We start from the raw sequence: 16,255 nt of genomic DNA on the forward strand, positions 1-16,255 counted from the left end.
GTTGGCAGCTTCACTTTCCTACACAGTGTCAGGTACTGATCAGTTGCTATCATCTACTGCGCCTCACTAATCCTTTGCTGTGTGTAGTCTATAGATCACGTTCTCCTGAAACATGCAATATTGTATTTTTTGAATGACAATGTATGTAAAACTTGTGAAAAGCTGTTGATACAAACCCTCATAGCCATGTCCAGCTGGCCCAGTGCCAGGTGAGCCAAGGAGGCGTTAAAATGTGTGCGAGAAGTCGGTTCACTGATCTGCTTGAGCTTTGCCAGAGCTCCTTCCCAGTCCCTAGCATCCATTGCCTGCACAGACTCATTCCAGAGCCGCAGTAACTCGGTGTAAAGCATTCTGAGCAGCAGAGACTGGAGCACACAAACACACACATTAATGCACATCAATGTACTTCTTGGCTTTTAAATGATTTTCACAATCTGGTATCCAGAAGGTAACTTACATTTAACACAAATTTAAAAGTCAAATTTATTACCACTTTTCTTTTACCCCTAAACAAAGTTTTTCCATTTTATATTAAACACTGGAAACTTAACCAAGCTGGTTTTTCTGGTCTCATTCACTGTTCATACCCTAGAAACAGGTTCCATCTGTCATTCAGAAGGTCGAATCAGGAGTTTCAGGTTTCCAAGTTGGTTTAGCACAATTAAACTAACAAGACTGTTAAAGTCATATGAGTCAGTGGCCCACCTAATTCAGTTCAGTTTGATTTAATTAAATTCATTTCAATTCAATGAGAAAAAAAACCACGTAATTAATCCCAAAGGGAAATTAAATGATACCAAGACAACCTGGCCTTCCTATGCTCTGGATGCATGAGAATCTACACCAAGTAGGTCTACATTTCTATTTACATTGAAACTGAGGCTTTTTTATTTTTTATTATTATTAATTATCATTGTTCACGAACAGAGCACTTCGTCATGTGACGAAGAGGAGCAAAGCAAGGCTCGAACATTCACCAGCATTCTACTATCTTCAAGTTTCCAAAATAAAAATTAAAAATGAAAACAATAAAATGGAGCAAAACAAGGGAAGCCAGTCAGACCCTGTTGGTATTCATTTGAACCAATAAATTCCTTGTTTTTCCTGGAATACCACGTTTTGTATTTCCTAGGAACTCATATATTGTCAGCAGAGCATCCATTCATCTCAGTTCACACAGGATAAAAAGTCTCAAACATACCACGAATCTCCCACATTTTCATACTCTCACCGTTCACTCCTGATGATCCTTCTTTCGGTTCTGGTGTCTCCCTCCGTGCCTGCTGTGCACAACACTGTGCTCACATGCAAGCGTGAGGAAAAGAAGCTGGCCTCATAATTAGTCTCCACCCAGCTGCAACAAGGAAGTCTCCCATCCACATTCCCCAGATATGACCGAGGGACACACATCAACGGTGTAATTCACCTGCCTTATGTAACACATGCACACCATAGTGAGCACACTGGTGAGCACAATAAGTTCCATTTTAAACTCTAACTACTGGTAGACTTGAGCAGCCATGACAGTTCTGCAACAGATCTGTATGAACATTTGTCTTGTCCTTTAGGGTTAATAAACATTTTGTGCTATTTATACAGAGTCACTAAATTAAAAGTGGTCTTAATTACTGTGTGAGTTTACATCACAGACTTGCCAGGAAATCTCAGAAGACTCAAACACACCTTTGAGCTCACAATAAAAGGATTGTTTCTGAGGAGGAAGTCAGGAGAGAAAATGAGTGTACTTCCCAGAATGGAGTCGTAAACTTAACCCTGGCAAACACACGAACAGCCACAAGAAAACTAATGTGTCTTTTTCAGGACTTTCTTAGCTGGGTCAACCTGTTGCACTGGCAGAGCCCTTTAGTCTATGCATGTCACCATAACTGAAAAGGCTCCGCCCACTACAGAGAATTCCCAAGAAAATGCCAAGCCGCTCAGCTGGGTATTCATATTCTTCTGTAAAACAGGGCTGCAGAATATAAATTTTTTTAAAGAAAACAGAAACACAATGAACAAGCAATATTTTATTTACACTCTGAATTATTAATTCATTATTGAACTTATTGATTTAGATGTGTTTTTGTCAAAGTTTTATTGTGCTTAGAAACATAAACATAGGACTCTGGACGAATGCCAAAACGTTTTGTGGCCTGATCAGTCCAATTTTTGCATCAGAGTGATTCCACTGCAGCTTTTGGTAACCTTCGAACAGCTCTGGGACCATCTTGTCATTTGTGTTTTCTGTGGGTCAGCTCAACGTTCAACAATATCATAAGTCCAAATGCTGAGATAAAGTGACACCTTAGAAAGAGAGCCCTGGTGGTTCTAGCAGAGTTTTAGAGATTCATGGCTCAGACGGGAGAATCTTTTGAGGTCATCCTCGCCAAGGTTTTAACTCTCTACTGTCAGTTATTTTCCATGACTGTCCTACGTTTAGCTCTCTCCCTCGGTCATCAACTCTGACCAACTTCTCTGTCTGTCCCCATTAAAGTCTGCATTATCTCTAGGGATGCAATGGGCTTCATGAGCGCTTCTCTGATTAATGTTCCACTTGTCTAGCCTGTCAGTTTTGGTGGATGGTCATGTCTTGGTTGGTTTGAAGTTCTGCAGTGCTTTTTCCATTTTTGCATGGCATGAAACATTCAAAACTTATTATTACTATTATTTCCTAGCCTAACCCTGATTTAAGCTTCTCCACAACTTTCTCTCTGACCTGTCTGCTTTGTTCCTTAGTTCCTTCATGATGCTGTTTTTTTTCTAATGTTCTCTAACAAACCTCTGAGGCCTTCACAGAACAGCTGCAATATACTGATATTAAATTACTAACAGGTGGACAAACTAAATATGTGACTTCTGGAGGAAATAGTTTGAAGTTGATTTTATTTAGGGGTATCAGATTAAATGTTATAATTCTGGTGTGTTTGGGTGAGTTCTTCCTTTCACTTCTATAGAAGGCTGTGGCTGAGTAGCTCTTGCTGCAAGCAACACACCTGGGTGCAATCTCCTCATCTGCCACTGCTTTTAAGGAGCGGCCAGACCACCATTCTCCACCTGATGGTCCATGTAGTTGGTAAACAAGCCCTCTGTGATCTAATTCTCTGTTTTGTCCTTGTTGGGATCAGATTTGCTCTTAACTTTTTCCCTTGCCTGTCTGTACTTCCAGGTTGACATCTCTTCTCTTGTCCTGGATTGCCTTAGCTCACTGCTTACTTTCCGAACTCACTAAATCCATGGTCGTCATCCACAGCTCCTTTGTCCTGGCTTACCTCCTCCTGCCCACGCTTTGAGAATCCACAAACAATCTTTGGTACGAAATATCTAACTTGAAAAGAATGGATCAAATACAACTGGATTTTTGTTTTCTTCTAAAAATAATTCAGCTAGTTCTTTTAACCTAATTGTAAATGGCCTGTTGTACTAAACTAAGTCACCAGGGATCTCCACTGGCTTTAAGGTTCTGAAAAGAGAATAGGTATCAATGGTAAAACTAAATATACAAGTCCTTCTCAAAATATTAGCATATTGTGATAAAGTTCATTATCTTCCATAATGTCATGATGAAAATTGAACATTCATATATTTTAGATTCATTGCACACTAACTGAAATATTTCAGGTCTTTTATTGTCTTAATACGGATGATTTTGGCATACAGCTCATGAAAACCCAAAATTCCTATCTCACAAAATTAGCATATCATTAAAAGGGTCTCTAAACGAGCTATGAACCTAATCATCTGAATCAACGAGTTAACTCTAAACACCTGCAAAAGATTCCTGAGGCCTTTAAAACTCCCAGCCTGGTTCATCACTCAAAACCCCAATCATGGGTAAGACTGCCGACCTGACTGCTGTCCAGAAGGCCACTATTGACACCCTCAAGCAAGAGGGTAAGACACAGAAAGACATTTCTGAACGAATAGGCTGTTCCCAGAGTGCTGTATCAAGGCACCTCAGTGGGAAGTCTGTGGGAAGGAAAAAGTGTGGCAGAAAACGCTGAACAACGAAAAGAGGTGACCGGACCCTGAGGAAGATTGTGGAGAAGGGCCGATTCCAGACCTTGGAGGACCCGCGGAAGCAGTGGACTGAGTCTGGAGTAGAAACATCCAGAGCCACCGTGCACAGGCGTGTGCAGGAAATGGGCTACAGGTGCCGCATTCCCCAGGTCAAGCCACTTTTGAACCAGAAACAGCGGCAGAAGCACCTGACCTGGGCTACAGAGAAGCAGCACTGGACTGTTGCTCAGTGGTCCAAAGTACTTTTTTCGGATGAAAGCAAATTCTGCATGTCATTCGGAAATCAAGGTGCCAGAGTCTGGAGGAAGACTGGGGAGAAGGAAATGCCAAAATGCCAGAAGTCCAGTGTCAAGTACCCACAGTCAGTGATGGTCTGGGGTGCCGTGTCAGCTGCTGGTGTTGGTCCACTGTGTTTTATCAAGGGCAGGGTCAATGCAGCTAGCTATCAGGAGATTTTGGAGCACTTCATGCTTCCATCTGCTGACTTCACTCTCCTGACCTGAACCCCATAGAGAATCTGTGGGATATTGTGAAGAGAACGTTGAGAGACTCAAGACTCAACACTCTGGATGAGCTAAAGGCCGCTATTGAAGCATCCTGGGCCTCCATAAGACCTCAGCAGTGCCACAGGCTGATTGCCTCCATGCCACGCCGCATTGAAGCAGTCATTTCTGCAAAAGGATTCCCGACCAAGTATTGAGTGCATAACTGTACATGATTATTTGAAGGTTGACGTTTTTTGTGTTAAAAACACTTTTCTTTTATTGGTCGGATGAAATATGCTAATTTTGTGAGATAGGAATTTTGGGTTTTCATGAGCTGTATGCCAAAATCATCCGTATTAAGACAATAAAAGACCTGAAATATTTCAGTTAGTGTGCAATGAATCTAAAATATATGAATGTTAAATTTTCATCATGACATTATGGAAAATAATTAACTTTATCACAATATGCTAATATTTTGAGAAGGACCTGTACAGGGGTTGGACAATGAAACTGAAACACCTGGTTTTAGACCTCAATAATCTATTAGTATGCTGTAGGGCCTCCTTTTGCGGCCAATACAGCATAAATTTGTCTTGGGAATGACATATACAAGTCCTGCACAGTGGCCAGAGGGATTTTAAGTCATTCTTCTTGCAGGATAGTGGCCAGGTCACTACGTGATACTGGTGGAGGAAAACGTTTCCTGACTCGCTCCTCCAAAACACCCCAAAGTGGCTCAATAATATTTAGATCTGGTGACTGTGCAGGCCATGGGAGATGTTCAACTTCACTTTCATGTTCATCAAACCAATCTTTCACCAGTCTTGCTGTGTGTATTGGTGCATTGTGATCCTGATACACGGCACCGCCTTCAGGATACAATGTTTGAACCATTGGATGTACATGGTCCTCAAGAATGGTTCGGTAGTCCTTGGCAGTGACGCGCCCATCTAGCACAAGTATTGGGCCAAGGGAATGCCATGATATGGCAGCCCAAACCATCACTGATCCACCCCCATGCTTCACTCTGGGCATGCAACAGTCTGGGTGGTACGCTTCTTTGGGGCTTCTCCACACCGTAACTCTCCTGGATGTGGGGAAAACAGTTTAGGTGGACTCATCAGAGAACAATACATGTTTCACATTGTCCACAGCCCAAGATTTGCGCTCCTTGCACCATTGAAACCAACGTTTGGCATTAGCATGAGTGACCAAAGGTTTGGCTATAGCAGCCCTGCCGTGTATATTGACCCTGTGGAGCTCCTGACGGACAGTTCTGGTGGAAACAGGAGAGTTGAGGTGCACATTTAATTCTGCCGTGATTTGGGCAGCCGTGGTTTTATGTTTTTTGGATACAATCCGGGTTAGCACCCGAACATGCCTTTCAGACAGCTTCCTCTTGCGTCCACAGTTAATCCTGTTGGATGTGGTTCGTCCTTCTTGGTGGTATGCTGACGTTACCATGGATACCGTGGCTCTTGATACATCACAAAGACTTGCTGTCTTGGTCACAGATGCGCCAGCAAGACGTGCACCAACAATTTGTCCTCTTTTGAACTCTGGTATGTCACCCATAATGTTGTGTGCATTTCAATATTTTGAACAAAACTGTGCTCTTAACCTGATAATTGAACCTTCACACTGTGCTCTTACTGGTGCAATGTGCAATCAATGAAGACTGGCTACCAGGCTGGTCCAATTCAGCCATGAAACCTCCCACACTAAAATGACAGGTGTTTCAGTTTCATTGTCCAACCCCTGTAGGTTCTATGTTGTATCTGGTTGGGTGCTCTAATGCTTACTGCCAAGATGAGCAGTTTCAGTCAGTGGCCGTCTTGCATGGTTTAGAAGTATCCCTCTTCTGACATAATTGAATTAAGTTCTGCAGAACCCTGGTAATGAATCAATCATTTGATTCAGATGTGTTGTACCAGGAAAAACCCCTCTGAAGACTGGTTTTGGATAACGCTGGAATGCTTGCAGAACATCTTCAAACAGACATTACCACTCTGCTCATTAAATTAGACTACCAGATAGGCAGTGATCTGGTAAATAATAAAACAAACTATAGTTTACAGTATTTTGCCACAACCACAAGTCATTTAGATCATTTCGGAAATGAAAAATGTCTCTTGATAGTCTTTGTAATAGTTTTATTTTATGCAATTGTAGCTGTAAGTCACTTAATTTACAATCAACAAAAACAAACGACAAATGTAAATAATATTAAATATAATAATAATAATAATAATAATAATGGCTAATGTTGTTATATGTTGAATGCATTCCCCTTCTCCTTCCATCAACGGTTTACTGCTGGATGCCAGTCTGGCCGAGCTTCACCTGAATGCACCGGAGAGTATCGTCAGTCACGTGACAGAGGTCATATGACAGGAGTGTTTGGAGCAGGCGCGTTACAGGGCGAAAGTCAAATTAAAAGCGGTGTGAGTTTGAGTAACTTTAATCGCTGAACATGAGAGCTGCTTCGATCCTTTTCACAGTGACAGTAGCTCTGTTTTCCGATGTTCTTTATGGCCTCACACACACATACTTTAAGGTAATATTTCACGGTAACGTCACACTGTGTGCTGTTTAATGACTTCGGAAATCACAGCTCTGTCTCAAATCTGACCGCTTTCTCAGTGGGTTTTGGTGTTTGGACCAGTGTGATGTTAACGTATCGAGATATAAAACTGTCTATTATTGTGTGTAGCCTTCAGCTAAGATGCTTTTAATATTTGTGAATGTTTGCCCTTTGGGGGCATGTTCTAACTAATATTTGCTGTCCATGTCACTCTTGCTCACAGGCCGCCAGAAAACCTCCTGGTCCATCAGATCCCCAGTTCACTGAGAAGTACTTCACTCAGACTGTGGATCACTTCAACTTCAACAGCATGGGCAATGAAACGTTCAGCCAGAGATACCTGATCACAGGTGCAGGCAGTTTCCTGTGAGAAATGGAATAAACCGAACAGGAAACGATTTACAGGGAACTCTTCTTCTCTCCTCTAGATCAGTACTGGAAGAAAGGCTATGGTCCCATCTTCTTCTACACTGGAAATGAGGGCGATGTCTGGGAGTTTGCTCTGAACACTGGGTTTATCATAGAGCTGGCAGCTCAGCAGCAGGCACTGGTCATTTTTGCTGAACATGTAAGAAAATAGAGCCACTGATGTATTATTACCAGCCAGGCTGTGGGGATTTTCTAGATCAAGTGATGACAAAAAAGGGGAAATAGATGTTTATCCTCTTAAGACTCAAGGGGCTTGTGTGAAGCATGCAACAGAAATAACACACCCACATTTTATGGAGTTTTTCTCAGAAATTACATACTCTATTTTAAATAATCATTAGGCTATTAATTATGTTAATTCTGGTCATCGTTCTCTGCTGGTTTAGTAAATCCTGGGTGGATTGTGAAAGTTGTGATGTTTTGGGAATCTCTTAAGATCTCCACTGTCTGCAGATATGCTGGTTGTTTGTGTAGAAGCTGTGTGGGAAACAGCTGAGACAGAGTTTTGCGCTTGATGCCATTTTGCAGAGTTGATTTACTTTCTGATTCAACTGCTTGTCGTTTGAACTCTGTTTGGTGTTCGTAGAAATGGTTTATATCAGCTTTTGACCAAGAATCTAACACTTCTGTGGATACCACACATGTCCATGACAGTTCTTTCCTCGGTACCGGGGTTGGGACTTAACTTTGACTCAGTTTGTCAAATGGTCCTCAGTCAAACTATGCAAGAGAGTTTGGTTCACACATGCAGACCCTAACCTCGGTAAGAAAAGCTGGTTAGGCTATAAAAGAGAAAACCCTACATTAGTTTTCTTTCTTTTCAAGGTTGTGGTTAAGAAGGTAATCAGTTTAACCAAACTACTAATTTGAGTATGTTTACTTAGTTCTTTTTAGACAAAAGTCCTGGTGTCACAATTACTATTATTTCTGCCACAACATACAGTAATATAGATGTTAAAAGGTCAGCAAATCTTCATAATGAACATTAGGTGCTGTCTCCATGTCATCCAATTGTTAAGGAGTAATGTTAGAAACAATCCTTACCTATCCTACCATTACAAATGTAAAACGCTGAGTTTGGGGACTTCAACTGGACATCACCTGTGAGATGTTTCTTGTTCTTCCTGTTTTCCTAAAAATGTTATTTTCAACCATGAAACATTATAAACTTAAATGCAAAACAACAGCAGGCATAAAACCAGCTATCACTTAACTTAGGAAAATCAGGTAGTGATACAAAAAGAAACCAAGAAACACAAGAAGACATTTTGATATTTCAGACTAAAATACAGCAAATAATGAAGAGCCTAATAAAACAAACCAAATGACCCACAGACTGAACATTAAAGTAAATGGAAAAGTTTCATTTAAATGTATAAAACAAAGTGGTTTAATTGGGGCTCTTAATTTTAAGAATTGACATTTCACAATAAAATATTTTCCATTTAGAACCAAATTATTTATCATAAATGCTTTATTTTTAATTCACACAATCCAGTCCAAACATATTACTGTTTGGCAGTAATAACATTTTTATAATAAAGCCCACATTAAAACCCACAAACAACCTCAGCTGAACTGTTAAACTTTGGGGTTAAACTGAGTATTTTAATTCATATCTCTCTTTATGGGAGAGTGGAAGGAAATGCAACCCGTCCAAATTCCTGGAATATCTAACTCCGTCAGGGTCTGCTGTACAAGGAATATCTCCTATCACCTCCACCTACTGAGGATTCTACCAGTAAACTGAAATCGGGTCGTCATTAGCTCTTTCATTACGACAATGTTCCAAAACATTGGACCAAATCAACACAGAAATTGTTCACCAGAAACAAAATCCACCTTCTTCCAAGGTGAAAACAGTCATCAGTCTTAAATTCTGTAGAAAACTTGTGTGCTAAGCTAGAGAGGAGCGAGAATAAGAGACGACCCATGATTCTGGATGATGTAGAGAGCTGGGGAGAAGATCCCTCTCTGTATTCTCCAAGGTTCTGAAGTGTTACTGGAGATGACCATGTGTAATTATTACTATTAGAGGAACCACAGTGCTATCTGGCTTTTTGGTCATACCAGTTATTTCTGAGCTTGACGTTATTCTTCCACACTGAACAAATGTCCAAGCTAATGACTGGATTTTTTTTAAAAACTTCTCAGTCTGCTGCAGACTGAGACTCAGATCCTGCAATAAAAGAGGAATTATTTTAAGACACATTTTCAGAAAATGGGACCAAAACTGAACTAATCCTCCTTCTGTCTGACTCACCTATTTCTTAAAATAATTCTCTCATGCTCATTCCCTTGTGTTTTTCAGAGGTACTATGGTCAGTCTCTGCCATTTGGCAAGGAGTCCTTCAACATTCCTCAGGTGGGCCTGCTGACAGTGGAGCAGGCCCTGGCTGACTACGCCATCATGATCAGTGAGCTGAAAGAGCAGCTAGCAGCCACAGACTGTCCTGTTATTGTGTTTGGTGGCAGGTAAGATCTACAGTGGGGGTGGGAAACTAAAACCTTCAGATGCCAGTGTCCTGCATGCTTTAGGTGTTTCTCTGCTTTGACACAACTGAATTACCTCTTCAGCTTGTAATCAAGTTCTGTGAAACCATGTAATGAACCTGTGGAACATCTAAAGCATTCAGGACATTGGCCCGTGACGGCTGGTGTTGGCCACCCCTGATCTACAGAGATGTCTGCTCACTTATGTGGTTAACCTAACATAGGACTGATCTGTAAGCCAGGGATCTCCTCTCCAGCCCTTTAGAACCACCGTCCTGCAATTTCAGACCAGTGCGTGATCCAGCACACCTGATCCCAGTGACTGGCCTCTACTGACCATGATGACATGCTGAGGAAGTCATTCATTTGATTCAGGTGTTATGGAGCAGGGACCCATCTAAAAGTTTTAGAACAGTGGCTCTTCAGGACTGCAGGTGGAGACCCCTGCTATAAGCTATAGAAGTTTTTGGTAACTGTTTAGGGCGGCAGTGGACGTCCTGTTTTTCTCTTGGTATCATACTGTCATGGTAGAAAGAAAGTCAGTGAGTAACTTCTTAAAGATCAAGTGTTTGATAAGCTTGTCTCTGAATAATAGTTTGTTAGGTTTTCACTCCTGTATTTAACAGTGTCCCATTAACCTGGTTATTTGTCAGTTTGTTGTCCTAAATCATGCCTGATTTTCTAAAGAAAAGAATCTTAAAGTGCTCTGCAAATATATTCATTACCCCTGGAACCTTTGTCATATTTTGTTACGTTACTTCCACAAACCTCAGTGTATTTTGTTGGGATTTTTTTCTAATAAACTAACACAAAGTGGTGTAGAAGCGTGAAGGGAATGAATAGTGACACATGGTTTTCAAAAGGCCTACAATAAAAATCAGAAAAACGTTTGAATTTCAATCCCTTCACTATGATACCTCTAAATGAACTCAGTGCAACCAGCTAGCTTCAAAAATTGCCCAATTAGTAAATTGAGCTGATTCGTGTGTAATTTAATCTGTGTATAAATGAGATATTCAGATTCTGGCCTCAGAGGTTTGTTAGAGAACAAACAGCCTCATGAAGACCAAGGAGCACAGCAGACAGGTTAGGTCAGAACATCTTGCAGAACTACCATGACATGGCTGTCCACCTAAGCTGACAGGCTGAGCAAGTAGAGCTTTAATTAGAGAAGCAGCCATTGGATCAATAGAAATGCTGGAGGAGCTGCAGAGATCCACACCTCAGGTGGGTGAATCTGTCAACAGAACAGCTGTTGGTTGTATGGTTCACATATCAGTGGCAAGAAGACGTAAAAAGATGCTCCATTTTCACTTTGCCTCAAGCTAAGTAGGGAGCAAACATCTTGAAGAAGGTGCTCTGATTGGATGAGAGGTTTTGCCCGCTACATTTAAACAGCTGGGTGGAAGCCAACACCACATTACCCTGAACACTCCTTCCCCACTGTGAAACAGACACTCTTCATCCAGACTGACCCTGGTAGTGTGTAAGACTTGCCGTCTTCAGTCAGGGGTTCTGAATACACATGCATGCCACACTTTTCAGTAACAAAATATGATAAAGCTTAAGGGGGGCTAATACTTTTGCAGGGCACCATAGTTTATCAAATGTACTCCTCTTTCCCTCTCATCTGTGTTCCTGCAGTTATGGTGGAATGTTGTCCGTCTACATGAGACTCAAGTATCCGAATATTGTGGCCGGCGCCCTAGCAGCCAGTGCCCCCATCCTGTCGACCGCTGGTCTCGGAGACTCCAGACAGTTTTTCAGAGACGTTACAGCTGTAAGTCACCACATGATTAACTTTGTCAGGGTCTGGGTGCAGTTTGCTGTTGATGTCACTAGGGTTACAATTTAATTCAGTTTAGTGATACAGCATCACGGTTGGATTACAATAGTCCAGCCTTGAAGTAACAAATGCATGGACTAGTTTTTCAGCGTCACTTCTGGACAGGATGTTTCTAATTTTGGCAATGTTCCGGAGATGAAAGAAGGAAATCCTAGAAACCTGTTTAATATGAGATTTAAATGACATGTCCTGGTCAAAAATGACTCCAGGGTTCTTTACTTTATTATTAGAGGTCAATTTAATGCCATCCACATTAATTGATTGACTAAGCTGGTTCTTTTTCAAAGATTCTGGTCCAAAGACGACAACTTATAAGTCATCCAAGTTTTTTTGACTTATAGTAGTCATCAGGATTTATGGATGAATAGAGCTGAGTATTATCAGCATAACAATGGAAATTTATCCCATGCTGTCAGACAGCAGGATCTCTCTCTGCTTTGGTTGTTTGAGAAGTATATATTTTGTCTGAATGAATGAATGTGATGAGTTGTGTGTTGTTAGATTAGGCAGACTGATAAATGTATACATAACAGCAGGTTGTTTAAAAAAGCTTTTTTTTTTTAACCCAATGTCATTTTTTAACTTGTCTTTTAAAGAGTTTATTTCCAGGAACTGAACATCTGTTCATGGAAAACTAGGATCTGTGCCCATAAATTGCAGTATGTTTTTTTTTTAATCCTTCACAGGATTTTGAGAACATCAGCCCTGAATGCAGAGATGCTGTAAGAGGAGCTTTCCATCAGTTAAAACAATTAGCTGAACGCCAAGGTAAAGCTCTGCGATTGGGAACTTCCTGAAGTTCACAGAAAGGTTTTCATATGTTGAGAAAACAAACACTATTAGAAGTTTTGTTAAAAACTCATTATTTGGAATAAAGACGTGTTGTTCTGCTGGTGCCAGATTACAGTCGTATCCAATCAGAGGTTGCTCTCTGTAAGCCTCCATCGTCTCCTCGGGACATCCATCAGCTATATGGCCTGCTGAGGAACGCCTTCACTCTGATGGCCATGCTGGACTATCCTTACAGCACTCACTTCATTGGCAACATGCCTGCCAACCCCGTCAAGGTAAGGTGTAAGGAGAACATCCTGCTTTTATGGGGGAGAAATGTCTGTTATTCTGGAAATGATAGTAAAAAATGACATGCAAATAAAACATGGAGCTTAAGAAGCCAGTCTGTTATCTTCATTATGTTCATTCATTCATTTATTATGGCTGTGAAATTCTTTCCTTAGAACATCGGTCTGGTTTTACAGAATCATTTTAGGCTTTCAAAATTAAAGTTTATTTTAAAATGCAACAGTAACAAGCTCTCAATCTTGTAATCAGTTCAAATAATTTCCACACACAAATAGAGAGGAAGGATTGCCAGCTTCATTGTGCTTTGAAAATGTTTCTGCTTGTTTTTAATACATAATGTATGAAGATTATAGATTGAAGTTTTTATGCATTTTATGGCTGCTGAACTCTTCTGTGAAATATATGTTAAGAGTTTTGGTCCAAGATTTGCTGCAAAGCAGTCCCTACTTACTTTGTCTCGTATTTCTGAAATAGTCAGTGAGTTTGAAAAACTGATGTCAGATTTTATGTTGCGTTTCATCTGAAGCTGCTGTGAGTCTGTGTGAAACTGTGAGCTTTCCTTTCAGGTGGCCTGTGGAACCATGCTGAGAGGACCGGATCTGCTCGCCAACCTCCGAGACGCTGCAGGTCCGGTAACACAAATCAGCTCCCAACTGGACAGTTGTGTGGTCAAAGCTTTACCCTGAAACAGGTGCTGATGGGTCAAAGGGTGCATCATCTTGTCAGACACTTTACTGTAAATACAGCACTTTGGTACAGTTTAGAAAAAACCCTCAGATGTAGTTCTAGTGTGCAGACACTAGAGGGTAGTGGTCAGCTTTGTGTGCAGAGCATCTTGTGGAAAAACCGAGCAGACAGTGGCTCTTAGTGGCTGTAAACATTACACTGCTGTATAAAATGGGTAAAGGTTTCAGTAGTTCAAGTAATAGTCTACTTATCGAAGTTTAACAGTTTACACGAAAAGATTTAGAGCACAAAAAAACAAGTGAAATGAAATAAAAATGCAAATGAGTATCATAATGCAGTGTCTGACAGAGCTACATGTTTACTAACTGATGCATTCCAACCTGCAGGGATCGTGTACAACTCGACCGGACTCCTGACTTGTTTTGACCTGTACAATCTCTATGTGGAGTGTGCTGATCCTACTGGATGTGGACAGGGCTTTGACAGCCTGGCCTGGGACTACCAGGTACACCAGAGTCCACTGACCCAGCAGGGCACCATTGAACCAAACTCTGGGGTTGGTGGGGAAATATCAGAAGTAGGAGATGTGGAACCAATTGCTTTACTTCGATGTTGGCCAGATGTGTGGCTTTCCTGTGCAGCTCAGTGTAGCAGAGTGTGGTGTGAATTGATTCAGTGACCATTCTGTTTAACTAGCCAGTCATTCACATACATCCAAGTTGGATCACAGGCGTGAAATAATGCAGTGAAGTCCAGTGACTACTAATTGGTATGACCCGCAGAAGTCAAATTCTAGCATACAAATTAACTGGATGTCTGAAAAAGGAAAGTAGGAAATTTATCTAAAGAATTTGGTTCCTCTGCAGTCTGGAAAAGTCAGGACGAGTATGGAAATAATTTTCCAGATCTGGATAAGTATGTAAAAAATAAGGGTTAAAAAAAGTTATTTTCTGGAATGTTTGTGTTGCATTTATTTTTTACATTCATCCATCGAGTTTAAAAAAAATATATTTTTAAATTGTCAAAGACTGGACTGAGAGCTCTAGAGTATAGGTCTGGAATAATATAGAATGTTGATGTTTAGGGAAACTTGTAGCAACCCTGTTTTAAAAGGAAAACTGGTGAAGTTTACACATCTTGTTCTGTGTGCTTGGAGTGGCCCGATGTTCCCACACAGACCACAATAATACTACAGTTTATGAAGACAAATAAAGGGCAGATGTCTGTGCATTCAGTGAACACACTGATCTAACATTGACAAGCCTGCTTCTGTCACAATAAGTTAACAGTGTTGGAAATATCTCATTGCCTTATCTCCGAAAAGACCCACTTCCTGCTTTTGTGAATCTGCAGGCATGCACAGAGGTCGAGCTGTGTTTTGAGACTAACAATGTGACGGACATGTTTCCTCCGATGGCCTTCACTGAGAAGGACCGTGAGGTCTACTGCTCCAAGCGCTGGGCTGTGGTTCCAAGACCAGGCTGGCTTAAAGTCCAGTTCTGGGGTGAAGGTAAGTTTCAAATACTCCTGGACCCCCCCACACCCCCTGTAACTACTGGTGTGGGGTTGCAGTACTGTATCTTTTAATGAACTCTTGTGTGCAGCCCTCTCTACAGCGAGCAACATCATTTTCTCCAACGGGGACCTGGACCCATGGGCCAATGGAGGGGTGAGTATATGACTCAAACAGCAAACCTTCAGTGAACCCTCACAAAAGATTTAACCAACTCTCCAATGTTCAGGTGCGCAAGTCCCTGAGCTCATCGCTGGTAGCGCTAAACATTTCAGGAGGGGCTCACCACCTGGACCTGAGGTACAGGCTGTCGGCTCCTCCGTTATCCCAAGCCTTGTTTTTTTGTCCTTTAAATGTACAACATGAGACCAAATGTTTTTTTTCCCTCTTCTGCAGAGGATCTAATCAGGCTGATCCAGCGTCGGTCATCACTGCCAGAAAGACTGAAGCAGAGCTCATTGCACAGTGGGTGAAGATGGAACGGACTAGATTACAAAAATCAAAGAAGTTCATCTGACATTTTCTCAGTTGTTCAAGGAATTCAACAGATTACAAAAAAAAAAAGAGCATTTAAAGCATCTGTCTTGCACAATCTTCTTTCCCCTTAGCATTTGAATCAAATGAATCATAAATTAAAGACATCTGGTTCGATTCTATATTAAGATTTTTAGCTTCTTCCCTCCACTGATGCTTTAACGCAGTAAACATTTCCTGCAGTAGGAACACCTTAACTGAAGAGACAGATCAAGTGGAGATTATCTCATATTTATCATTTGCTGTTATTAAAATGTTTTCCAGCTGATGCATTGTGATGTAGTTTTGCTAATAAATGCATACGGCTGAGAAATAAAGCAGATTTTGTTTAATTCAAACCACCCAGTGTTCAATGTTTTCCCCCTGCACTGCTGTTACGTTTCACACAATCAAAGCACACATGGTATGCCGATATGACCTGCTGTTAGGAGAAAATAAACACCTAACCTTCTTTACTGTTCAGAAATGAGTCATGCAATATTTTACATGTAGGTCCATGATTGCCTGAACCTTTGGCCTACCAAGGTCTTAATGACACTGCTTTACCAGACCATTGAGCTGGACATTTCAGAAGGCCCTGAAAC

General features: G+C 41.1%; 2 protein-coding genes across 4 annotated transcripts in view; one reads left to right on the forward strand and one right to left on the reverse strand.

The window, feature by feature from the left end:
• Positions 1 to 1,391, reverse strand: part of noxa1 (NADPH oxidase activator 1) — a 32,152-nt gene extending 30,761 nt beyond the window's left edge. The window contains exons 1-2 of one of the 2 annotated variants that reach the window (XM_047381228.1): positions 1,232 to 1,391; positions 177 to 365 (exon numbers count right to left, since the gene is read on the reverse strand). In XM_047381228.1, the coding sequence (XP_047237184.1) occupies positions 177 to 350 (174 nt within the window). In that variant the 5' untranslated portion in view covers positions 351 to 365; positions 1,232 to 1,391. The remainder of the gene's footprint in view (positions 1 to 176; positions 366 to 1,231) is intronic. The other variant, XM_047381229.1, reaches the window with a different exon arrangement.
• Positions 1,392 to 2,983: 1,592 nt separating this feature from the next.
• Positions 2,984 to 16,009, forward strand: dpp7 (dipeptidyl-peptidase 7). 2 transcript variants are annotated; one of them, XM_047381231.1, is made up of 14 exons: positions 2,984 to 3,073; positions 3,167 to 3,310; positions 7,313 to 7,439; positions 7,518 to 7,657; positions 9,830 to 9,993; positions 11,656 to 11,791; positions 12,544 to 12,625; positions 12,758 to 12,924; positions 13,504 to 13,564; positions 14,011 to 14,129; positions 14,978 to 15,134; positions 15,229 to 15,293; positions 15,367 to 15,437; positions 15,534 to 16,009. In XM_047381231.1, exons 3-14 carry the CDS (start codon positions 7,400 to 7,402, stop codon positions 15,652 to 15,654), a joined length of 1,323 nt encoding a protein of 440 aa, XP_047237187.1. In that variant the 5' UTR covers positions 2,984 to 3,073; positions 3,167 to 3,310; positions 7,313 to 7,399; the 3' UTR covers positions 15,655 to 16,009. The 2 variants fall into 2 exon arrangements, with proteins under 2 accessions (XP_047237187.1, XP_047237186.1); XM_047381230.1 differs by lacking the exons at positions 2,984 to 3,073; positions 3,167 to 3,310 and adding an exon at positions 6,901 to 7,062.
• The last annotated feature ends 246 nt before the right edge of the window (positions 16,010 to 16,255 follow it).

This window comes from Girardinichthys multiradiatus, chromosome 12 (genome assembly GCF_021462225.1).
Source record: "Girardinichthys multiradiatus isolate DD_20200921_A chromosome 12, DD_fGirMul_XY1, whole genome shotgun sequence".
Lineage (NCBI taxonomy): Eukaryota > Metazoa > Chordata > Actinopteri > Cyprinodontiformes > Goodeidae > Girardinichthys > Girardinichthys multiradiatus.